Below are 26427 nucleotides of genomic sequence, written 5' to 3' on the forward strand. Positions count from 1 at the left end.
CCCTCCTCTAAAGGCAATTCCTTTTATTTGTTTATTTTGCAAATATATGTATATATTTTACTCCCTTTTAAAATTATGTTAAATATAAAAATATATTTACCTCTTTTTCAGTGGAGTTCCACTAACTTTTCTACATTTTATGTTTATTATTTGTTTTAAAAGACTACTATTATAAAGGTTTTACACATGCATAAACTGTAAACAAAATCCAAACATTGTACTTTGGGAGACCAGACTGTTTAGCTTCTGTTAAGGAATATATCTGGTTGTATTTTTTTAATCCAATGAGTTTGGTACTCCCTGCCATCTGGGAAAGACAGATGCCAAACTAAAGTGGGATAGAAAGGTTTCTTCTGATCTCCATTTATTGTTTGAGGCTGAGAAAATATCTCACAGAAGTTCTTTTACAATGATGAGTCTGAGAAAATAAGTTCCTTGAGTATAATAAGAACCATGAAACTCCAGGTGTGCCCTGAGTGTTGTCCTTTGTGATTTTTTTTTTTTTTTTGCGGTACGCAGGCCTCTCACTGTTGTGGCCTCTCCCGTTGCGGAGCATAGGCTCCGGACGCACGGGCCCAGCGGCCATGGCTCATGGGCCCAGCCGCTCCGTGGCATGTGGGATCTTCCCGGACCGGGGCACGAACCTGTGTCCCCTGCATCGGCAAGCGGACTCTCAACCACTGCGCCACCAGGGAAGCCCCTCTGTGACTTTTTAATTTACCCTCTGCCTCATTCATAGTCATGTTCACAGACTTGAACTTAAGAAATTCTAGAGCCTCAAAATGGACATGGCCAAAATAGTTTTCATAAGATTTGGAAAGGAGGAGGCTTGGCAAAATTGGAAGAATATCAGAGAAATTAAAGAGATAAAACGGGCAGAACTTGATGTACTTCTGTTAATAATGTTGTAACATTGTTAATTTTTTTGGTTTTTAACAAATCTACCATAGTTATATAAAATGTTGACATTAGGGGAACCTGGGTGAAAAGTATAAAGGAAGTCTTTGTACTATCTTTTCAACTCTTCTGTAAAGCTAAAATTATTCCAAAAGAAATTTTATTTCGTATACATATACACACTCACACACACAGGCAGCAGACTAAAAAGTCTTAGAATGCATTAAATACAAAGGGATCCTTAGAGAACTTCAACAAAGCAGTAAGATAAATAACCTAACTGAAAAAAGGGGGTAAATGAATAAATGTCAAGTAACATACTGTTTTTGTCTGCCAGACAGGCAAAAATGTATAAGATTAATATCAAGCGTTCATATGGGTGGGGGGAAACAGGATAGGTTGATCTAATATCCTTGGTTGGCAAGTCAGCAGTATCAGTTTAGCATTTTTATTTTAAATAAGCATATACTTCAATCAAAAAAAGCCATTTGGGGCTTTCCTGGTGGCGCAGTGGTTGAGAGTCTGCCTGCCGATGCAGGGGACACGGGTTCGGCCCTGGTCCGGGAAGATCCCAGATGCTGCGGAGAGGCTGGGCCCGTGAGCCATGGCCGCTGAGCCTGCGCGTCCGGAGCCTGTGCTCTGCAACGGGAGAGGCCACAACAGTGGGAGGCCCGCGTACCGCAAAAAAAAAAAAAAAAAAAAAGGTCATTTGGATATCACTCTCTAGTTAGATTTAAATACCAGTATTCCTGGGTAGTGGAAATGGGAGATGTAGGCCAGTTGGACTTTTGAAAAATACCTATTGCTTGAGTCTTTTACAGAAGGAATGTACCCCTGTATTAGTTGTGAAATTAAGGGGGAAAAGAAAGAATGCCAAGAGCCCAGGGCAGGCATTGACAACAGAGAGACCCAGAGGTGAGAGAACTCTCGGGAAGCTCATCATGAACCGGTAGAACGCTGTCTAGAGGGGCTGGACTCGAAGCTGCCTGTGCCACTTGTGGGATCCAGTGCAGAATGAAAATGTGGAACCCTTTGCTCAAAAAGCAGAAAAAAGTATCATTAACAGTACATATAATTTTTCCATTTATCTTTATATCAGGCTAGTTTTTTTTTTTTTTTTTGCGGTACACGGGCCTCTCACTGTTGTGGCGTCTCCCGTTGCGGAGCACAGGCTCCGGACGCGCAGGCTCAGCGGCCATGGCTCACGGGCCCAGCCGCTCCACTGCATGTGTGATCCTTCCGGACCGGGGCACGAACCCACGTACCCTGCATCCGCAGGCGGACTCTCAACCACTGTGCCACCAGGAAAGCCCTCAGGTTAGTTTTAAATGCAAAGATCAGAACATTTAATTCGTATGAGGAATTAGTTGAATTATACAATTGATATTTCATGGCTTGTCCCTGGAGATGTCCCTCAAGCCAGCCAGAAGAGACAAGCACAAGCAAACTCAGAAAGGTTGGGAGGAGAGAGGACCCCACTCCCAAGCAGAGACCCACAGGCAGGGGGAGCACCCCTGGGCCTGGGATAATCACAACCAGAAGACCCTCCAAGGCCCTGGGGGTCCGACTGGCCTGCTGGGCCTAGCAGAACCCCCTTCTCACAAGCTGCCTGACCAAGATGCCCTAGCTGGGCACAGGGTCTGGGGGGATTGAGCTCCTGGCCTGCTGCTGCAGCCCACAGCAGATGGCAACCACCAGGGATCCTTAAACCTCCAGGCCGGGAAGGCTTGGTACCCGAGTGGGAGCTGAGAGAGAGGCTCCCCCTACCAAGGTGGGAAACAGCACTGCCTGCCGGGGCTCTTGCCCCACCCAGGATGCTGTGGTACCCAGCCCTCGCCCATCCCTGTCAGGGAGGGAGGTATAGGCCAGTCTTCAGGAGTCCTGGGAGCAGGCAGCCTGGAGCCCCGCCCCAGAGGCCACAGGAGCCAGGACCAGTGTGAGCTGAGACCACAGGACCCCAGTGTGCGCTCTATCCACCTTCACTTACAAAATACAAATCCAAAGCGAAAATCATTCAGATTGAGAGCATTAAACCCCAAGTGCAGGGGCTTCTGAACACCGGGTTGTACAGCTGCACTGCTGGCACACCTTTGAAGGTAGCCTGGGTGGAGTCAGGGGCTTTTGTTTTTGTTTTTTCCCTCCGTTTTTAAGATGGGAGAAACTAGGAGAAGCTTGAATTCTGAGAGGTAGAATCCTTTAGCTGAGAGAGGACAAAGATGATGGCCAGATAACTTGGCTGATAGGGCCAGGCCCCCAGATGGGATTCCCTGCCCAGGGGGGAGGGAAAGAGAAGAAAAGCCAATGTTAGGATAGGTGTGTCATATTTGGCAGGAAGGGAAGGGAGTTTCCATTCCTCAATTTCTGTTTTCTCTATGAATTATCTGCTTGGGCTGGGGAGGAGATCTTTGAGGGGTCATTAGGAGAGTGTAGAAGTGGGAAACAGGAGCTGTGAAGGAGGGGCAGACTGCTCCCTCCAGTCCAGCTGGAGTCATGGATTCCACGGAATTATGAACTTTCTAGTCGGCCTGGTTGTGTGACATTCACGACCCTAAAAAGAGAAAGCTCTACCTTGCCATGGTCAGAGGAAGGATGGCCCCACTCTTCCTTAGGAGGAACTCTTCTTGGGAAGGACTGTTCTTTATTTTGAACTGAATAAAAAATGACTTGTTTTTAGTGTTTCTACGTTCTTTAAAAAAACGAAATGATATTGGTGATAAGTAGCATTCTTTTGGTATTTTTTTTTATTCTGGCAAAAATCTATATAAAATGTACCATTTTAAACATCTTTAAGTGTGTACAGTTCATAATGTTTGTTTTTAAATGTTCTTTACTTTGCAAAATAAAATAAGATTAAAAGTTGGTCATTCTGTATTGTACCCCTAAAGTGGGTTTTTTTGTTTCTTTTGTTTTTGTGAAATTTTACTGGTCTATGAAATCTAGAAACTTTATGAGCTTTAAAAAACTTTTTCCTATTTAACAGTGTTATACGACTCTTATCGGCAGAGGAAAACTCTGAAGCAGTTTATAGAATGTTTAAAAATATGGCATAAGAGTGAGATTAGGATTACTTATTTTATTTTGTTGTTACAGTGCTCTGATAAAGTTCTCCTAATTCCAGTATTTTGTATATATGTCTCTTTTGTGACATTATCAAGACTGTCTCACTTTCTGCCACAGTGCCATACTTCCCCTTTATATTTCATGTGTAAACTCACAGCTCATACTAAAAATAACTGTTTTTCTAAGGATTTTTTTGGTAACAGAAAGATAAATATACATATGTAAAATGTGGGTGTGGTTATAGTTGTTCATTTGGTCAAAGCTGTTTTAATAAATGGTTCTAAGATTTATAAAGGTTTCGCATACATGCTGTTTTTTCATTCTGAGCCACAGACACCAAAAGTCCCACAGGAAGTTGTCTTTGAAAGTGTTGTGGTTTTTTAGTTTCCTGTTCAGTTTGCATTAGATGATCAGAAATAGTCTGTGCTATCGAAAGAGATTCTTGGTTAAGCTTTATTGTAATTCTAAATGAGAATCTCAAATTTGCTTGTATTTCTTCCCATATAATTGATCTAGAGGAGCTATAATCACATCCATATGTAGGCATTAAAGTTGTGGTTTAATGTGAACCTTTCTTTGATGTTGAAAGGATAAACTCTTCATTGTTAAAGGGGCAACTATCTGAGATTATGCTTTATGCTTTCCACTTCTTATCAAACCATCTCCCCGGAAATAAACTGTAGGAATGGATATGTGCTTTTAATTCTTGACAACTAACTTTTACCTTTATTTTTACAAATGACAAAACCTTTCTCTTGATTCTTTAGAGAAAAGGAGATACATTAAAAAAACTTGTACAGCTTAATTAATTTTTTAACATCTTTATAGGAGTATAATTGCTTTACAATGGTGTGTTAGTTTCTGCTTTATAAAAGAGTGAGTCAGCTATACATACACATGTATCCCCATTATCTCCTCCCTCTTGCATCTCCCTGCCATCCTCCCTATCCCACCCCTCTAGGTGGTCACAAAGCACCGAGCTGATCTCTCTGTACTTTGTGGCTGCTTCCCACTAGCTATCTATTCCACATTTGGTAGTGTATATATGTCCATGCCACTCTCTCACTTCATCCCAGCTTACCCTTCCCCCTTCTCGTGTCCCCCAGTCCATTCTCTACATCTGCGTCTTTATTCCTGTCCTACTCCTAGGTTCTTCAGAACCGTTTTTTTTTTTTAGATTCCATATATATGTGTTAGCATCCGGTATTTGTTTTTCTCTTTCTGACTTACTTCACTCTGTACGACAGACTCTAGGTCCATCCACCTCACTACAAATAACTCAATTTCGTTTCTTTTTATGGCTGAGTAATATTCCATTGTATATGTGAACCACATCTTATTTATCCATTCATCTGTCGATGGACACTTAGGTTGCTTCCATGTCCTGGCTATTGTAAATAGAGCTGCAATGAACATTGCGGTACATGACTCTTTTTGAATTATGGTTTTCTCAGGGTATATGTCCAGTAGTGGGATTGCTGGGTCGTATGGTAGTTCTATTTTTAGTTTTTTAAAGAACCTCCATACTGTTCTCCATAGTGGCTGTATCAATCTACATTCCCACCAACAGTGCAAGAGGTTTCCTTTTTCTCCACACCCTCTCCAGCATTTATTGTTTGCAGATTTTTTGATGATGGCCATTCTGACTGGTGTGAGGTGATACCTCATTGTAGTTTGGATTTGCATTTCTCTGATGATTAGTGATGTTGAGCATCCTTTCATGTGTTTGTTGGCAATCTGTATATCTTCTTTGGAGAAATGTCTATTTAGGTCTTCTGCCCATTTTTGGATTGGGTTGTTTGGTTTTTTGATATTGAGCTGCATGAGCTGCTTGTAAATTTTGGAGATTGATCCTTTGTCAGTTGCTTCATTTGCAAATATTTTCTCCCATTCGTACAGCTTAATTTAGATATTATAACTACCATTGAAAAAAAATTTAAAGTATACTATTATTCATTGAAATATTTTTATCAATGTAATTTTTAAAGCATAGTATTCTCAAGGTTAAACTTCTTGCTTAATTTCATTATTTTTAAAACCATGGCAAAAGGAAGATAAACTAAAATTGCCATCAGATTTATTAGATCTTTGACAGATCATTATGTAATCTAGCATTTAACATATATGGTAGGCTTGATGAAGAGTGACAAATGAGGAAAGAGGAAAGGTCTCAGTGTATTTGTAGATAACATTTCTAGGTTTAGGTCTGTTAAAGGTACTTTGTCTAGTTCTAGGCAGGTCATGCTGATTGCACATCTTATTAAATGGGAAGACTAATAAAGATAATGTGGAAGGTCTTCCACAGCCACCTTTTCAAATAAAAAAATAATATCACCACAATTTTTAAAAAATAGCATTTGTTCATAAGGAAATTTTAATTACAGTTCCTAAAAGAATAAATAATACTTTGTCCAAAAACAAAAGTCACATCCAACATGACTTGAAAACAAAAGAGACTGTAACCATTTCTGTGCATGGGGAAAAAAAAGGAAAGAATAAGGGTTTGATTTGCAGAATGCTTTTTTCTAGTTCCATAGCTTCAGGTTGCAAAATGTATGGTATTTTACTTTGAAATTTTAATTGATATATATGTATGATATACAGATATTTCTTGGTTACGGTAAGTTAGATCTTTTCATACAGTTTGAATTCTAGAGAAAACCATCGTTTAAAACCTGATGTATCTGCTTTTTTCTGTTTCTCGTGTACCTTTTATGGCACTATACTAGGTACTTTTAAGGAGCTTACCATTTAATGTTACTAAGAATTCCTGACATTTGTGAAGAGCTTTACATTTTACAGAGTGTAGAATAATGAGGGCGGGAAAGGTTTCTTAAATACTCCTTGGTGTCTAGCGAGGGCGTTTACACTTCGGGCTGATCAGCCGGACCGTGGACCGAACGTCCTCGCAGCGTTTTCTGCTGGGCGCCTCCCCTTCTCTCGCCACTAAGAATTTCAACATTTTTTATGCCAAAAATATGCTTTTGGGATCCCTGTCTGTACTGGCTGGAGAAGGGGGTGTTGGGTCTATATCGAGGCCTCGTGTGCGTGAGCCCCCTGGTGCCCGTGACCAGTGTCCGCGGGGCAGTCGATCCGTCCGCAACGACAGCCAGGACGCACTTCACAGCGAGGCCTAGGCAGGCGAGCGGCGGGGGCCGCGGCCAGGTGTGTCTCTGTTCAAGTCGCAAAGGCTGGGTACACGGAGGCTCGCTCCTCGTGGGCGCTTTCCGCCGGACCCGCGATGCGAACAAACAGGAAACTCCGTCTCCAAGCTACTTCGGAAACTGGGCTTTTCCTTCCGCAACAGGGGTCGCGTCCGGACAGGAAGCTGACCAGCCGCTCGCCCCTCGCCCTCGTGGCCCCGCCCCCGCCTCGGCCCCGCCTCCCGCGCGCGGCCCTGCCCCGGCCCCGCCCCCCGGCCGGGCATGCTCAGTGGGCCGGGTCGGGTTGGCAGGTTTGCGTGGCCGTCCGTGGTTGCCGGCGCCGGCTCAGCCCGCCGACGCCACGTCCCGTCGTTGCGGCTCGTTCCTGGGAAGTTACATGCGGAAGCGGCTCGCAGGGAGCCGACGGACGGGCCGCGGAGGGCTCGGTGCTGCCGAGCGTTGAGCGGGCGGGCCCGTGCCGGTGGCGGGGCTGCGGCCGCCGCGCTCGGAGGGAGGTGCCGGCCGGGCGCGCCCCGCGGGAAGCCCCGGGCGGGGCTGGCGCGGCGCGGACTTTTGTCCTAGTTGAGTCCCCTCCCCGTGGGCCGGGCCTCTCCGGCGCCCCCGCCCCGCTCGCTCCCGGGAGATGTTTATCTGGGCAGCTGCGTGAGGAGCCGGTGGCTGGCGGCGAGGAGTCTCGGGTCCGAGGAGCGTCTTGTGGCACCGGAGAGACAAGATGTCCGCCAGGGCCGCGGCCGCCAAGGTGAGCGCTTCGGGGGCCCGTCCCGCCGCGGTCCCGTCTCCCTCCTCCCGCGGGCTGGCTGCCGGGCCGGGGCCCGAGGAGCGGGCGGCTGGCCGGGGGTGGGGACGGCTGGGGCCCAGGCAGGTGCATCGCGGCGGCGTCGCTGGCAGTCCCCCCGGCTCATGTCTGCTCGGGGAGGGAGCAGGGCGGGCGGGAACGCGCAACAGGTCCCGCCGGGAAGCCGGGCGCGGGGAGCGGAGGTCGGGCCGGAGCCACCCCGGTGGGCGGCGGCTGCTGTCTTTGCGGGAGTGGTTGGTCCCTGGCGAAACCGTGTGGTTTCGATCTGATGTCACTGTCGCTGGTATGCGCGCGCCCGCGACAAGATATTGGGACGGCAAACCCTCAGCCCGAGTGGAGTAGGCTGGATTTTTGTTGTTTTAACTCTGTTTTATTTACTTACGGAAACATTGAAAAAACTAATCTCTTAACAGTTTTTAATAGTTTAGTTTGAATTAAACTTTCAGAAGTACCACAAAATAACCTTAAAAATGGACAATTAGATGAACTCTAAACAATAAAAATTGGCAAAGACGTGTGGGTTCCTCAAAAAAGTAACACTTTTTCCTGTCAATTTTTCCATGTGCTTTGAAGTATTATGCCATTTTCTCAGTGCTTTCAAACCAATTCGTATATGACATCAAAAAGCTGAAGTTCTTTTTTTTTTTAAATACATTTATTTATTTTTTTAAATTTTTGACTGCGTTGCGTCTTTGTTGCGGTGCGCGGGCTTCTCATTGCGGTGGATTCTCTTGTTAGGGAGCACAGGCTCTAGGCACGTGGGCTCAGTAGTTGTGGCTTGCGGGCTCTAGAGCGCAGGCTCAGTAGTTGTGACCCACGGGCTTAGTTGCTCCGCGGCATGTGGGATCTTCCCGGACCAGGGCTCGAACCCGTGTCCCCTGCATTGGTAGCGGATTCTTAACCACTGAGCCACCAAGGAAGTTCCCTGAAGTTCTTAAAAATCAGTTAATATTCTCCTCTCCTTTTGTACATTTTAACCTTTTTCACCATAAAATAGTACCTGCTCTTTTAAACGATTGCGGGAATACAGAAATGTGAAGAGTAAAAATCTTCTCCTTTAAAAATCAATTCATTACTTCAAACAGTATCAAAGTGCTTACGCAGGTACTGGTGTGATTTTTTTTGTTTGTTTTTCTGTTTGAAATGTTTATTCATAGTATCTCGGACCAGGTATAATAAGGCCTTGGAGTTTCTGATCTCAAGACCTTGTTTTCTGGCTGGCAGAAGTTAGCGGATACATTTAGTAGTGAATAAATTCTTCTAAGGAATTTAGTGTTCTCTCTTTAAGAAAACTTTCATGTGTACAAGAAAACTTTCATGTGTACCTTTTTGACCGTACACTGATTAAGCACAATCTAAAGATTTAGAATAAAAGGCAGAATTTTGCATGATTTTAAAATAAGCTTTCATTATTTACTTTTCTTGGGAGGAAAGGCTTTGTTTCCGTATTACAGAGAGTGTCACTGTGTTCCTGCACTGTGATCTCTGGCACTTAATATACAAGACCACACCCTCTTAAAAAGGTTATTTCATGTATGGAGAGAAGTAAGTTTTCAATAGATTGCCATGGTAAAATGATGATTTAGAAGGAGTCATACATTTTCTCCTGAATCATGGTGTTGAGATTTTATGGCATATTGAAAAATATCACTAGTTAAACACTACATTTTAGGGACGTTTGCATTCTTAAATATTTATGAGTAGAATGTCAGTTGAAAGCTTACTTTTCTGAAATGCTGTGTTATGGGGCCACCATTAAATCTTATGTAGAGCAAGGCAGGCTGTAAAAGATAGATGAAATGAAATAGTATTCAACCAACCAAGTCCCGTTTGATTTTGTAAGGTGATTAAAATGCTTAATAAGAACCAGGCTGTGTACTCAATACTGTACGTATATTTTTGTTTCCTCCACTTCCCAGTTAAAAAAAAAGTGAAGACATTAATTTTGCAGCTTGCTTTATTGCTTTTAGCATAATAGTTTGTAGAACTCTTCTCGAAACCAGTACCTTTGATTCTATAGTCTTTGTAATGGTTGAATATTCTTCCATCCCATGAATATGCTGCAGGTCATTATTGCCTTACTGACAGACATTTAATTTGTTTCCAGGATTTTATTGTAATAAGTAGCCTTATATTTTTATATCTGCATTTATATAGTATTACTGTATGTCATATTCTTAAAAGTGGAATTTCTGGGTCAAAGGGTATGTGCATTTAAAATCTGATATACGCCACTAAATCTTTCTCCAAAACGGTTGTACCTAGGAATAAATATAACAATTGTTGGTAACTTACCTAATTTTAAAGGACATAAAACCTCAGTAAATGAGATGAGAAAATATACTCTCTGACTGGGGGAGAGTGACTCTTGTAGAATATACCAAATTTCCTAGAGTTGGTGTATAAATGTTAACACAATTCCAAATAGAATTCCAGTGCAGTATTGTAGAAAACTTGACATACTGATGAGAAAGTTTATCTGATAAAATAAATGGATGATAGCCATGAAATTTTTGGAAAAAGAATACCTTATTAGAAAACCTAATGTGTTATAAATTCAAAGTAATTTGAGGCAGTCTTTTAGCTCAGGAATAGACATTGGGATCACAGAGTCCAGAAACATCTGTGTGTTTATGAGGTTTTAGTGATTATGATCGTCAGCATTTAATGTGTGTCAGCTATTGTTCTAAGTGCTTAACGTGAATTAACTGATGTAGTTCTCAGTATCGATATGAAGTGAGCACTACTCTTTTTCCCCAGTTTATGGATGAGGAGGTTGAAACACAGAGAGATAAAGTAACTTACCTAAATTCACCTAGCCAGCAAGAGGGAGAATTGAGACTGCATGATAAAAATAACATGGAAGATTACTGGAGAAAGGATGGATTATTCAATAAATAATGCTGGGACTGTTGGTTATCCTCTCTGAAAAAAAAAAAAAAAATTTTTAGCCCCCCCCCAATCCAAATGAAATGTTTGAAAAAGTGCAAAGAAGATAAATCATAAGATACTAGAAGAAAGTATAGGATGCTTTTAAAAAATATATACTTAAATTGGAAAGGGCTTCTCAGTGCATGATATTAACTTAAGTAATAAAGGAAAAGTTCAGATATACATCTGAATTTGCAAACAGAATTACTAGTGTACCTGATACGAAATGATTCAAAAGTTGAAAACAGGAATTTGAGGGCGGTTCTGTGTCTCACCAAGGAATTGTTTAGTTATGTAAGAAAATGATATGAATAATTGGGAACATTTCCATTTGTTGAATCACAGAAAGTGGCTGAAGCAAGTACAGTGGCTTCTGGATTTTTAAGCTGTTTCACTTCAGAGGAAGCAATAAAATGTAACATTGTACTGTATGCTTATTAGATTTTGCTGCTTAAAAGTTTCCATTTTGTCTCAGGAACAGAATTTTTTTCGCCTGGTTGATTATTTTTAAAATTATAATGTAGTTTAGTATGGAAATTATTTACAGCACTTCTTAGGAATTGATTTATAGTTATCAAATAAGGCACAATGAACTTTCCTTAACAGCTGAACATTTGAAAGTTAAAAACTGTAGAATAAAGCTAAATGAACAAAACTAATTACAAAATTAGTCCTTATAGATAGGAATTGTGTCCTCAGTGGCTGTTATGACGTAGTTTTAATTTTGGTACTTAATGATTGGTATTTGCTTCATACTGCTTTAAAGGTAAATTAAAAACTCACTGTGCTTTATGAGAATTCACTAATTGTGTGTGCCAACGTTTATTGGGCTTCACTGTAGTAATATTTTTCTTTACCTGCCAAATTTGTACAATGTTTTTCACTAGAAATATTTTTATAGTATTTAAGGCAAAGACTTAATTTTTTATGTTAGTGTGTTTGACATGGTAGATGCTTGTGGTTAAACCTGTCATTTATGTGCTTGGTTGATAATCCTGACTGCATTTATAACTCTTAAGTTCATTTTAGGACAGCTCCATTAGACGGGTACTTTTCATATCTACAGTGCTTACCCACTAGTGAGTGATAGTGGAGGTCAGCCATCCACACCAACAAATAATGAGGTTAAAACCAATCTGTGGCTTTGAGAGCTGTAATGTAGTATATATAGTACTGTTTCCTGTTTGGTTTGAAGGAGAAAGATTACAGTAGTTTCACTGCTTTTTTTTTTTTTTTTTTTTCCAATCCTGGTAACAATGTACTGGCTTTGACTTTTACTTGCTCTTTAATCTTTTCTCTATTTAGAGACCAAATGTAAACTCAGTACAGTTCTAAGAATAAAACTGAGTATAAACAAGACAGATCACTAAGCTGCTAAGGAAAGTGTCATTAAAAACAATAATTTTGGTGACAAAATTGGAAGTGTAATCCTGTTTATTGACATAGTTCTGACATGATAAAAATTCAATCTAATGAAAGACCACGAGTCCGGCTGTAAATCCACGTGTGGTGCCACTGGTCCCTGGCCGCCCAGCCACAGCTCACTGCAGGCTCCGTGCCAACCACGCACTCAGGATCGAGCACTGATGGAGCATGGTAGGGCTGGAGACCTGCCATGGGACAAGCAGAGTTATTTTTTATTCGTAGAGTTTTTGATCAAATGTTAAATAAGATTAAAAGATAGTTTATGTCTAGTATGATATTTCTGAAATATTTGACTAGAACTTGCTTTGCATCTCTGAATTTTGAAAGACAATCTTGAAAAATCTCCTTAGCTTAACTTTTAATCTTGTAGAAAGAGACACGTTGTAGAAAGAGACACGTTAGAACAGTTTACCAAGTTTTGAATTTAATCTAAAATTGGTCTGTTTCAGTATAGTATTTCTAATATAAGCCAGCAATAAAAATAGGCCTTTTGCTACTGCTGACCTAGAGTGCTTCCTAATTTATTTATTGCAGAGAAGAGTGGCTTCAGGTTGCTTCTTTATGGGTTAGCCAGGTGCTTGATTTCCGTGCCTTCCTAAACAGATACATTCTTAATAATGAGAAGTGTGCGGTGAGTTCATGGGTAGGGAATTTCATGTTATATCCTAAAAATGTGTGAAAATAATGGACTCTGAATGATCGGCTATCCCACAGAGTACTGTTTTAATATGAGGAAACCAATGTTTCCAAAATTCATACCACAAAATACCCTGTTACATATGTAGTGTTGATACTGAATCTCAGAAAGCCCTTAACTTTGGGATAGATCAAAAGGTATGTTTTAATTTGTGTTGTAGGTGCATTTCAGTATATATTAGAACAGTCTTAACTCTTTCATGCTGGTAGAATGCTGGGAAGTGAGTTGATTGGTGAGTGACCTCATTCTAGTTTATCATGCCCAGAAGAGAGGTGAAAACTGGAATGAATATTACTTTGCAGGGATGATAATTAGGAACATAAGATTAGCATATTTCTGGCTTGATTAAAAAATTTTTTTTGATTTGCTGAAGTATTTTTTTTGTTTTTTTAAAATAGTGTACATTCCCAAAGAGTGAGAGTTCATTTTTTTCTTGGTTATTTTTGGAATTTTCACTCTTTCGAATTGTTGCTAGTAATCGTTTGGGTTTGTACACAGTTTTTGATAACTGAATTGAACTTAATTTATGATCTCTTAATTCAATACATAATGCTAAAATTCAGGAGGTTATCAGTAATGAGATTCTTTTTGTTAGTTCAGCAAGTATTTATTGAGCACACTTTGTTTTGGATCCCTGTCCTCTAAAGGCTTATAGGTTTTAGCTGCCCTGTATTGTAATCTGTTGTGAAATGTGTAATTCATTTTTAAGATCCAAAGAATTTGAGTTTTTATTCTTAAATATGAGCACACTTCAGGTCATCTTATAAGAGCATAGCACTCTGCTGTGCTTTTTTCGTTGGGGAAGGTGGTAGAATCCCATCTAGAGCCTGGGCTTACTGTAACACATGAGTTTCTGCATTTTCCCTTGTTAATTAAAAAAAAAAACGTTTCAGTTGAATCTGGATACATTCACGCATTTGGTAAACGTCTAAATAGAGAAGAAGGTTAAGAATTATAAAGTAATTAGAATTTATTTACATACTTATAACTCCTTGAATATACTGACATGGAAAATGGACAGTAAGCTGGCTGTTACTATTATACTTAGGGCCTAGCCAGTTGTTAAATATGTAACAATTTGGATTTTTGAAGCTGTATTCTATATTTAACAGATACTCACTGCTGGCCTAGTATGAACCAGGCACTGTTCTAGGTGCTAGGTATAGAGCAGTGAACATATCACTATGCTGTACTTGTGGACCATTTTAATGGTGTGGGCAGAAAGCAACAAATAAAATACTGTAAATAAAATGATGATGAGCACCTAGAATCCCTAACAGGCCATTTCTGGATCATAACTTGCTTTCCCCAAAGATTATAAGTATCTTGTCTTCTATATTACTTATTTTCTAGTTTTTCTGTGTAATTTTACCACTTACGCATTCCGTAAACACTGGTTTTGCCTGTGAACTTTACACAAACAGGATCTTCTGGTGTGGACTCTTGTATATGGCTTCTCTTGCTCAGTGTTGTGTCTGTGAGACGATGGACATTGTGGGTGACTAGTTCATTAGCTGTCATTATATTCGTGGGTGAAATTCGTAGTCTTCCATTTTAGGAGGGCTTACTGTCAGATTGGCTTCTGGAAAAAGTAGTTTGAATTAGACTTTTGTGGGTTTTGGGGGAAAAATGTTGTATACTTGTCTGAGGGGCAAGAATTAGATAAGTGTATTGGCTAGGCGTTGGGACACCAACAACTATGTGAAAAATAGGGAGCTGCTTTTGGTGTTCATATGATGTTTACCTTGAAAAGTCATTTTTAATTTTGAGGGCTTTTTATGACTGAGGTCTTAAAATCCATTATCTTAAAGTGTATTTTCATAGGTATCTATTTACCTGACGCTGATCAGACCAGTGAAAGCCCTGATGGGGAGAAATTCGTGGTTCGGCAAAAACAAGTAAACGCAAGTGTACTTTTCAAAGTATAATTGTAAGAAATCTTTCCCAGTGGTGTCATGTAAAGGAACTTTGGAAGATTTATTTACTGTTTTTCTTTTAAAATAAATTTATTTATTTATGTTTGGCTGTGTTGGGTCTTTGTTGCTGCGCGAGTTGCAGCGAGCGGGGGCTACTCTTCATTGTGGTGCGGGCTTCTCATTGCGGTGGCTTCTCTTGTTGCGGAGCACGGGCTCTAGGTGCACGGGCTTCAGTAGTTGTGGCTCGTGGGCTCTAGAGCGCAGGCTTAGTAGTTGTGGTGCATGGGCTTAGTTGCTCTGAGACATGTGGGATCTTCCCAGACCAGGGCTCGAACCCGTGTTCCCTGCATTGGCAGGCAGATTCTTAACCGCTGCACCACCAGCAAGTCCCTATTGTTTTTCTTTTTTAAACAGTGATACATGTTGGAGTATTTAATTAAACATATACCAACCCATATTTTTTTTTTTTTTTTTTTCCAACCCATATTTTGATGCTGTATTTCCTGTAAAGTCAGAAGACTCAGGCCATGGCAAGCAGATTTACATCCTAGTTGTAAATATGAGAAATGTGTATTAATAATAAACAATAGCCTCCTAATACTGAGTGCTGATTCTGTGGCGATACTAAGCTAGCTGTTTTATGTGCATTGTCTCACCTGATCTTAACAATTGTGGTAGGTACTCTTGTGACCTCTGTTTCGTAGGTGAGGAATCTGAGGTTAAATTTACTGCTCTGGCTAATGACACACTTGCTTCTAGGCTTTATAATTCACACATGCGCATGCTTTTACGTTCATGTGCTGTAAGGAGTGTCAAGGAGACGAGTATGGAATGGTGTTAGGTGTTAGGCGAGTCGTGACTCCTGAGAGCAGGAAGAGAGGGTGCTGTGGGGTCAGAGAGCAGGAGCTCCTCTGAAGGAGGCCAAGATTGCCCCGCCCCAGCTGATTGTTGCTGGTGTCGAAGACAGCAGGCTGGATCTTCCCATTTTTTTCCAGAACTGGTTGTAAATCCAGGTTTTATGTAAATTACCTTGACTTACATGTTGGGAGCTGACTTCATTTTTTATACCTTTTTATTGTGAAACGTAACATCTATGTAAAAGAGCAGAAAGCACATGTACATTAATGAATTATCACAAAGTGAACACCCATGTAAACACCACCCAGGTCAAGGAGTAGAATATTGGCAGCTCTTCAGCTTCCTTCATTGCCCTCTACCTGATAACCTTATCCTGCCAGTGAGCCACTGTCCCGACAGTAAGACCCATGTGTTAGGATCTTCCTGCCAGCACCATTCTTTCCCCAAGACAGCCACTATTCTGACTTTATGTTTTTAAAATTCGTGTGTTGTTGCATCATGAATTCATTCATCTTCATTGCTGTTTAGTATTTTATTGTGTGAATGTACTACAGTTTATTTATTCTACCATTGATGGGCATTTGGGTTGTTTACTACTTTGGGCTATTAAGAATAATGCTTCCACTATTAAGATGAACACTTGTTCATCTCGGTGAACATGTGCACGCTTTTTTCTAAGATGTATTTGGGGACGGAATTGCTGCTGGATTGTTTAGTGTGTCTTCACTTTCAGTAGATGATGTCTTCTGCAAAGAGATTATACCAAGTTACACTTGTCATCATCAGTGAATGAGGGTTTCTGTTGCTCTGCATTTTGACCAATACTTGGTATTAGCAGACACTTTTAGCCCTTTCTGGTTGGTCTTTAGTGAATCTCATTGGAGATTTTAATTTGCATTTTTTGACTAGATGAAGTTGAGCAACTTTGCATGTTTATGCCCTGTTTGAGTCTATTGTCTGTTTTTCTTTGGGATTATCTTCTTATTGATTTGCTTTGTATTTTTTTTTTTTGGATAAAAGCTAGTTGATTATATGTATTGTAGGTATATTTTCCAATGTGGTAGTTCTCTTAATGGTCTTTTGATGAATACAAGCTCTTCATTTGAATGTGGTCTGAGTGTAGTGACACAAGAGAAAGGCCAGCAAGGGAATAGTTTCCAGAGAGGGACCTGCCTGTTGGTAGGCCAGACCCTGCGCAGAGAGAGGTCAAGCAATATAAGAACTGAAAAGTTTTATCATTGAATAACCCTAAGTCTTTGTTACTTTATTACGTGAGTTTAGGCTCTGGAATCTGCATCTTGAGTCTACCAGTTAATACTGTGTTGTCATCTGTACAGCTCAGATGATCACAGTACACTTAGGGACCCGTCTCAGGGTGGTCGTACACTCAGCACAGTGCTCAGAACAGGGTGAGCTGTTATGTTGGCTGTATCTTTTAATAAAAACATTTTAAGTGAAGCCCACCTTAATATCAGGGAAGAGGTGTATAGGAATTATGGTATTTCTGTGTATGTGCACTCTTAAAACATTTACTTACTTTACATATTTAGGTATGTATGTATTTATTTGATACTGGACAAAGGGTTAGTTGAGTCCCAGACCAGCAAGATGTGTTGTGGTGTCAGAGAAAGTCCTTGAGCTCCTGAGATACTTTTGAAAATTTTATTACAGTAGTATTAAGTAAGAGAGGCACTCTTTTGTCTGACGAATTAGGGAATAGAGACTAAAGACTACTCCTACTCCAGTGTACCTGGTTCAGTTGGGCTACATATCTGGTAGGGTGAATGACCTGACCGATTAGCAGATTCTGTTCAGTTCTTAACTCCTGAGCACCTCATATCTTTCCACTCGTTCCATGGGTACTTTCTACCATTTACACCCCCCCTCCAAAACAGATATATACACACATACACACATTCTGTTCTTCTCTTTGTACTCCTGTAATAGCCTCCTAAGTAGTATCATACCCCTTCTTGTCCCTTACAGTCTGTCTTTTTGAAACGATCTTCTAAAAATTCAAGTTTGATTAGTACCCCCTCTTTCCCTGTGCCCCAGTACACATGCTCATTCTAAAACTCCTAGGCTTCTTAATTGACTTCAGAAGTAAAAGACCAAAATCCATAATATGATCAGTAAACTGCTACAGGATTATTTGACCCCTGCCTACTGCTCTAGCGTCACCTTGCATCTTTCCCCCGTCTTGGTCTCTGTTCTCAACCTGTGCTGTCCTCATTTAGGTTCCTAGCGGGTACTGAACTTCCTGCCAGGTTTGTCTTTGAGTTCCTCTCACGGCACTCATTCTTTTCTTTGTAGTATTTATTTAAGCCTGTGATAATGTATTCAGTTGTGACATTTTTTGATCATCCATTTCTGCCATTAGACTGTAAGCTCCATGAGAACAAAGGTCATCTTGGTGTGTCCTGTCATCGCAGAGCTTAACAAAGTGTCTAGCTTATAATAAACTCAAATATTGTTAGAATTAATGTGGAAAGTGCTTTCCTACGCTAGGGCTCTTGCACATGCTGTTTTCTCTACCTGGAAAGCTTCCCCACTTCTGTCCCTCATTCACCCAGCATCTGTGCCAATTTTTTTTTTTTTGACAAGTGTTTATCAACTTATTAAAAGTTGATTTCAGCGTTTGCAGTGGTGACTTCAGCCCTGACTCCTGGCTCAGTGTTGATGGAGGTAATCTGCTTAACCATCTCTCAGGACTGTGCAAGTCAGTGAGTCGCTGTGGAGCCTCTTCTGAAAACCATCCCAAGTCTTGGAACCTTCACCACCAGGAATTTTCCTTGTAGCTATTCTCAGAGTCTTGGTATATACATCTGAACTGGTCCTTTCACTTTGAGATGCTTTTCCTTTGTGCCTCTGGTCAAGTTAGTGTTGAGGCTGGTGAAGATGATTGTAATTCCCTGAACTGCCAAGTCTGGTCCCACAGGTCCTTCCCACAGGTCCTTCCCGCATTTTGCTGCGGCTGCAGCCGGGCTTCCTGCCCGCCTTGTTCCTCAGCCAGAGCAGGCAGAGCTCTGAGGACCTGTCTTCCTCAGACAGCCATGTCCCAATACTAAACCTCGAGAACCTTGTCCTGAGCCCAGAAAACAGTTCAGAACTCTGCTTTAAGCTCCCTGTGCTTTACCTGTATTTCACTGTACAACAACTTGTACTTATTTGTCTGCTGCTTATTTGATTAAAATCTGACGTCCCTCCTGGACCAGAGGCACTGTTTTCACTCTGTTGCTCACTTACTGATAATAGCCGAGGTTACATTCAGCCAAGAAACTCCCAGAAGGTCCTAGTGCATCTCCAGGACCTGCTGCACTTATCTTTCCTGGAAGGGGAGGCAGCTGCTGAGGAGCCAGCCCACGGAAACTTTGCATAATGGCCTGGCATCTTGGTCGTAGGATTCTTAGTTTGGGTCTTTTCTAGATTCAATAATTAACTTGTAGTCCCCTCAATTGCCTTCCTTTTTTTTTTAAGTGGAAAAAGTTCGAGCCCATACAGAAGTATACGAGGCGTGTAATGAATCCCCATGCTAGCCTCACAGGTCCAGTTGTCAGTTTACGGCCAGTCTTGTTCCATCTATACTTCTACCCATTGTATTCTTTCTCCCCCGTTATTCTGAAGCAAACACCAGACATGTCTTTTCATCTAATATTTGAGTATATATCTCTAAAAGATAAGAACTCTTTTTTTAAAAAAACAACTATATTACTATTATCACACTTTAAAAACAAATTGTAAATTAAAAAATCCACCATTTAGTCAACGTAGTTTCTAATTATCTGAAGTATCAACTTCTGTTTTCAGTATATTTAAGAAAAAACAGGATCCAAATAAAGTCCTCCCATTGTGATTGTTTGGTGTGTCTCCTAAGTCTTTTAGACGGTAGGATTCTCCCATCTGGCTCTGGCCCTGGCCTCCCCACCCACGGTGCAGTTTTATTGGTGAAGAACAGAATTGTTTGTCCTGTGCAATTTCTTGGTCTGGATTTTCCCTGTCATAGTTACAATGTTTCTTGCCCTCTGTACTTCCTGAAAATTAGTGATTAGAGCCAGTGCAGTTCTGTCTAATAGAAATATCATATGAGCCACATACATGATTTAAATTTTGTTAACCACATCAAAAAGTTTAACAGGTGAAAATAATTTTAATATTTTATTTGTGCATATATCCAATATATTATCATTTTAACTGTGACAGTCCTTCCGGTTTCTCAGTCTTCTCCTGTCTTTTATGACTTGGACACTTTCAGTGAACGCCGGTCAGTTATTTTTTAGAATGTTTCCATTTGGGTTTGTCTGATGTTGTCTCATGATTGGATTGAGGTTATGCATCAGATTAGGAAAGGGTATGTGATTCTTATGTTTTATTACTGGTGTGATAACCTTGAACATTTGGTGAGGTACTTACTGTTTTTCCCTTTGTAATTGATAAATATCTTGGGCAAGATACTTTGAGATTGTTTCTCTTCAAACTTTTGCCCACTGGTTATACTCTTTGATCTTGCCTGCAGCAGTTGTTATGATGTTTTTTCCCTAAAATAGTGGTCTTGTATTTCTCTCATTTCTTCCACACTCCTTTGTAAGGAAGAGCTGCCTCTTCTTCCTCATGTATCTAGTTATCTGTATGTGTATGTTTTAAACCATGTGTTTATATGGACGCCATGATTCCTATCCAGCACTCTTCATCCTAGCCTTCACTCTTTCTTGTAACTTCTTTCTCTGACAGTGAGAAATCAGCTCATTGTCTACAGTATATTCAGTTATTTGTTTAATCCTCATGTACCTGTCCAGTAGTTAGCAGATTGTTAACCCATCCTATCCTTCTGAGAAACAGATTGACTTAACTCGAGCACAGTGTTTGTGTACAGTTCTTTGTGTCTTTAACATTACAGTATCCAGTCAGAATAGTGTTTTCCACAGTTACTTAGCTGAGTGTTTTTCTACCCATCCTCTTCGCTTGTGGTATTCATTTGTAATAGATAGGTTTATCTGTTACTGTTTGTATTCCATTTTGGTTCCCACCACCTCATCCTGGTTAATTTTAATTATTTATTTGTTATTTTGGGGTATGTGATACGTTACTGTAGTTCAGTGTTGCAAAGAAATATCATTCCTTCCTCAGTCCTACCACCCTCTCCCTTCCACCCCTTTCCTACTTACTCTGTAAGCAATTTCTTTAGTTTCTGGTTTATCATTTCTATATTTCTTTTGCACAAATGAGCAGATACATGTATATAATCTTATATTCCCTTCTTTCCTTCATGAAGGATGGAATACTATTGATATTTGTGCACTTTGCTTTATTCTTTTAAAGGTCTGTCTTTGAAATTGCTCTATGTCGGTTCATAGAGATCTTCCATTTTTCATGGCTGCATAGTACTCCGCTCTGTGATGTGCTGTAATTTATTCATCCGTTCTCCCAAGTTTGGTCATACAGGTTGTTCCCAGTATTGTAGTTACAAACGTTGCTACCATGAATACCTGGTACACATGTATAGTCACATTGTTGGAGGTTTATCTTCAGGACAGATTTCCTAAGAGTGGGATCTCTGGGTCAGAAGGTTAGGTACACATTCAGTTTTGTTAGGTATTGCCAGATTTACTTTTTTTTTTTGTGGTACACGGGCCTCTCACCGTTGTGGCCTCTCCCGTTGCGGAGCACAGGCTCCAGACGCGCAGGCTCAGCGGCCATGGCTCACGGGCCCAGCCACTCCGAGGCATGTGGGATCTTCCTGGACCGGGGCACGAACCCGTGTCCCCTGCATCGGAAGACGGACTCTCAACCACTGCACCACCAGGGAAGCCCCAGTATTGCCAGATATACCTCCAGAAAGGCAGGATGAATTTGCATTTCCCCTGGAAATATTTGTGAGTGAATATAGCCTCACAGTCTTGCCCTCAGACTGCTTTGGCAGGTGAGAAATGGCATCTTGGTGTTATTTTAATTTTGCATTTCTCTAATTATGACTGAGTTTGAACATTTTTTCAAATCTTAATATCCTTTTTGTGATGTATTTTTTCCCCATTTTTCTGCTGAATTTTTTCTGCAGTTTTTGATTTCTTTATGTTTTAGAGATATTGGCTCTCATGGTGTATCTTGCACTTTTCTTAAGACTTTGTTTATGGTGTTTTGTATTTGTGTTTCTTTTTTTGGTCAAGCAGACATTTAAAATTTTTTACGTACTTTGTTTCATTTCCGTTAGACTTTGAGTTATGCTTAGAAAGTCTTTCCCTACACCAGCATTAAAGCGGAATTCACCCAGGTTTTCTCTAGTACTTGTATGGTTTTTTTTTTTACATTTAGATTCCTAAATTCATTCGAGTTTATTCTTGTGTGTGGTGAGATATAGATCTAATATATGTTTTTTCCAAATGACAGCCCCAGATGTTCTAGCCGCATTTATTAAAAAGTGCATCTTTACCTTAGTAATTTGAGATGTTACCTTTCTCATACACTGATTTTTCCAGTGATTTGAAGGTCTGTTTATGAATTTTCCCATTTTATTCCACTGGTCTATTTGCTCGTGCCCCAGTATCACATTTTTAATTGTAGATGCCTTATAGTATGTCTTAATTAAGAGGCCATACTTGATAGGGCTAGTTCCCCCCTAGTAGTTTTTCTTTTGCAGTGTTTTTTTCAGTTTTACCTGTTATTAAACGTAAAGGGACACATATTCTTATGTCTGGCTTCTTTTGTTCAACACTGATCAGTGTTCATCCATATTGATTTGTGTAGTTAGAGTTTATTCATTTCATGGCTCTGTAATTTTCCATTGAGTGAATGTTGCATTGTTTTCACTTTTATGATTGGTGGACATCTAGATTGTTTTTGGTTTTTGGCTATTAAGAGTAGTGCTTTTGGGCTTCCCTGGTGGCGCAGTGGTTGAGAGTCCGTCTGCCGATGCAGGGGACACGGGTTCATGCCCCAGTCCGGGAAGATCCCACATGCCGCGGAGCGGCTGGGCCCGTGAGCCTGCACGTCCGGAACCCGTGCTCCGCAACGGGAGAGGCCACAGCGGTGAGAGGCCCGCGTACTGCCAAAAAAAAAAAGAATAGTGCTTTTGTGACCATTCTTGTAAATCTATGTTACATTTCTGTTGATTGATCATACAGTATGCTTATTTTACCCAGCTTTCCAAAGCAGTGATACCAATTTACACTCCTACTAGTGGTGAGTTTTTTTTTCTTTTTATAAATTTATTTATTTATGGCCGCGTCGGATCTTTGTTGCTACGTGTGGGCTTTCTCTAGTTGCAGCGAGTGGGGGCTACTCTTCGTTTCGGTGCATGGGCTTCTCATTGAGGTGGCTTCTCATTGAGGTGGCTTCTCTTTGTTGCGGAGCACGGGCTATGGGCGCGCAGGCTTCAGTAGTTGTGGCACTTGGGCTCAGTAGTTGTGGCGCACGGGCTTAGTTGCTCCGTGGCATCTTCCCGAACCAGGGCTCGAACCCATGTCCCCTACATTGGCAGGTGGATTCTTAACCACTGCGCCACTAGGGAAGTCCACTAGTGGTGCATTTTGATTAGAGTGTTCATTATTATTTTCTTTTAGCTTATTGTATGGTTGTGTAGTAGCCTTTAATTGTGTTTTTAATTTGTATTGCCCTGTTGATTAAGGAAGTTGTGCACTTTCCCACGTGTTTACTGTCCTCTTGTTTGAAGTGCTTCCTCAAGCCCTCAGCCCATCTTTTCTGTTAGGTGCTTTGTCTTTATTGATTTTCTGGCTGTGAATACTAGATTCGTTAGATAGATATTAGCAAGTTAACTTTAAAAGCCCAGATTTACATGAAAATAAGTGATACTGCTTCTTTGTTTGTATGGAAGAAGTCCTAAGTTTTAATAACCAAACAGCTTGCATTCGGACTGGTATATTTACTTCTTACCGAACCTTGATCTATCGCAACTGCCACCGTAATAGTGAGGTTTTCAGCCTCAAGGTGCCTGGTCTGGGAACCAGGGAGCTGTCTGGTGGAGTGTGCCCAAGTGGGGCTTAGCAGTTGAAGCACAGCTTGTTACTTTACCTTAGACATTTTGTGATTTGTTTAAAATAGTTTTAGGGTTGAGGTGAAGTAAGGATGCTGGTTTTAAAGAAATGTGGCCTGTCGAGTGTCCAGATTTGCTGTTTTCCATTGAGTGCTTTGTTAGAGAAGTATCATGGTTTTTCATATATTTTATTATTTAGAAATTGAAAAGACTTCCTAAAACTTTTTAGTTTTTTTTTTTTTTGAAAATCAGATAGTGATTTAGTGAGGAGGAGGAATAACCAAAGAAACTCCAAAACCAGACGTGTTAACTACCCATTCAGGTTCCTTTAATAGGTTAATTATAGTCTTCATTTTAGCAGCTAAAGAAAGAATGTTCTTGATTTTGATAAGAATTTGATGAATTTGCTCATATATGATAGTTCAGAATATGACTTAGATGTTCTACTGCCCAAGGCAAATGTGGTCAAGATGGCATTCTTTTGTACCTAGCAATTTTCAGCTCTTTATTAATCTTGTCATTACCATTCCTTTTTTGTTTTGCTCTGTGAATATTTATTTTTATTTTAACTGTAGTGATTTACAAGATCGTGTTCCAAGTGTACAGCTTCAGATTCTTTTCCATTATAGGTTATTATAAGCTATTGAATATAGTTCCCTGTACTATACAATAAATCCTTGTTGTTTATCTGTTTTATATATAGTGGTATATATCTGTTAATCCCTGGATATATACCCAGGAATGGGATTGCAGGATCATATGGTAGCTCTGTTTTTAGTTTTTTAAAGAACCTCCATACTGTTTTCCATAGTGGCTGCACCAATTTTCATTCCCACCAACAACATACAGGAGTTCCTTTTCTCCACTCCCTCTCCAGCATTTATTATTTGTATCTGTTAATCCCTGGATATATACCCAGGAATGGGATTGCAGGATCATATGGTAGCTCTGTTTTTAGTTTTTTAAAGAACCTCCATATTGTTTTCCATAGTGGCTGCACCAATTTTCATTCCCACCAACAACATACAGGAGTTCCTTTTCCCCACTCCCTCTCCAGCATTTATTATTTGTAGACTTTCTGATGATAGCCATTTGACAGGTTCTTGAGGTGATACCTCATTGTAGTTTCGATTTGCATTTCTCTAATAATTAGTGATGTTGAGCATCCTTTCGTGTGCCTCTTGGCTATCTGTATGTCCTCCTTGGAGAGAGATCTATTTAGGTCTTCTGCCCATTTTTTGATTGGGTTGTTTTTTTGATACTGAGGTTTATGAGCTGTCTGTGTATTTTAGAAATTAAGCCCTTATCGGTTACATCATTTGCAAATACTTTCTCTTAGTCTGTAAGTTGTCTTTTTGTTTTGTTTATGGAAAAACTTTTAAATTTTGAGTTAATGTTAGAGAAAAGTTGCAAAAATATTAGAGTTCTCTTATATCTTTCATTCCACTCCCCTTACGTTTTACATAACTGTAACTGTAGAACAGTTATCAAGGATAAGAAATGAACAATGATCCAATAATAACTAAATTACCCACCACATTTGAATTTTGCTAGTTCTTCCTTTTTCTCTTCCAGGATTCCACTTTGCATTTAGTTGTTACTTCTTTTTGGTGTCTGACTCTGTAACAGATCCTCAGTTTTCCCATTGTCTTTTATGACTTTTTGAAGAGGATTGGTTATTTTTTAGAATGCCCTTCAACTTGGTTTGTCTGATGTTTTTTCATCATTGGAATGAGGTCGTGCATTTTTGGCAAGAATACTATAAAAACCATGTTGTTCATCATCTCAAGGGGTTCATGATATTGATCTGTCTTATTATTGGTAATGTTTACCTTGGTTAAGATGGTATTTCTCCACTGTAAAGTTACTGTGTTTCTGTAATTTATAAACATTTTGGAGGAGATAATTTGGGGCTGTGCTTAATTTAACTGTTAGTCCTCAAACATTCACCCACTAGTTTTATCATCTGTGGGTGGATCTTTATCTGGAACAGTTTCTGGAGTTTGGCTGATGGTAATTCTGTTTTCCCTTTTCCTTTCACATTTAATTGAAATTCCACTCTAATGAAGAGCTGTCCCTTTCCCATTTATTTGTTTGATTACATCAGTATGGACTCAAGCCTTATTATTCTGTGGGTTAAAGTCTAATGTTATTATTTTGTTGCTCACATTATTCCAGCTTTGGCCTTTAGAAGCTCTTTCAAGCTGGTGTTCTCTTGACAAACCCCCATAATTTTTTGAGCAGTACCTTCATTTCTAGTGCCACATGATATTCCAGGTTCATGCTGCATTTTCCCTGACCCAGCCCTGCAACCAACCCCTTCTCTGAGAAATTCTGGTTTGTTTTATTAAAGACTAGTATTTAGAAATTAAGATCTCCATGCTAGCTGTGCTCATTGCAGTCTTTCTTGCTTCTAGGCTCTCAGCAGACAGAGCTAGGAATCCTGTAGGCATATGCATATCTACAAGACTCTTATTTCTGTATCTGTCTGCATGTATATTGAAAACCATGGGTTTATACTGATACCTCAGATTCCGATCTCACATCATAGAGTTCAGTTTAGCCTCCCTCCTTTTCTTATTTATAGTTTTTTTCCTCCAGCAATAGAAACCCAGCTCTCATTATCTATTATTTCTTCACTTCTAGTATACACATAAAACAGTTTAAATTTTTTACCCATTTCTCCCCTCACCCCTGGA

The 26427-nt window shown here is 40.3% G+C and overlaps 1 protein-coding gene across 8 annotated transcripts in view; it reads left to right on the forward strand.

Annotated features, from left to right (window-relative positions):
* Positions 1-26427, forward strand: part of TJP1 (tight junction protein 1) — a 255304-nt gene that overhangs the window by 133284 nt on the left and 95593 nt on the right. For 2 of the 8 annotated variants that reach the window (XM_089906654.1, XM_089906653.1), the window contains exon 1: positions 7420-7860. The exons of 3 other annotated variants lie outside the window; for them this stretch is intronic. Coding sequence is in view for 4 of the 5 variants with exons in the window: in XM_089906653.1 (XP_089762779.1) it covers positions 7834-7860 (27 nt within the window). In the remaining variant the exon portion in view is untranslated. Of the gene's footprint in view, positions 1-7419; positions 7861-14626; positions 14869-26427 lie in introns of those variants that run through there. 3 more of the 8 variants (XM_089906656.1, XM_089906652.1, XM_089906655.1) reach the window with 3 other exon arrangements.

The sequence above is a fragment of the Delphinapterus leucas genome, chromosome 2 (assembly GCF_059928025.1).
Source record: "Delphinapterus leucas isolate spDelLeu-1000000601 "Yukka" chromosome 2, BTC_Dleu_Yukka2, whole genome shotgun sequence".
NCBI classification, from domain to species: Eukaryota; Metazoa; Chordata; class Mammalia; order Artiodactyla; family Monodontidae; genus Delphinapterus; species Delphinapterus leucas.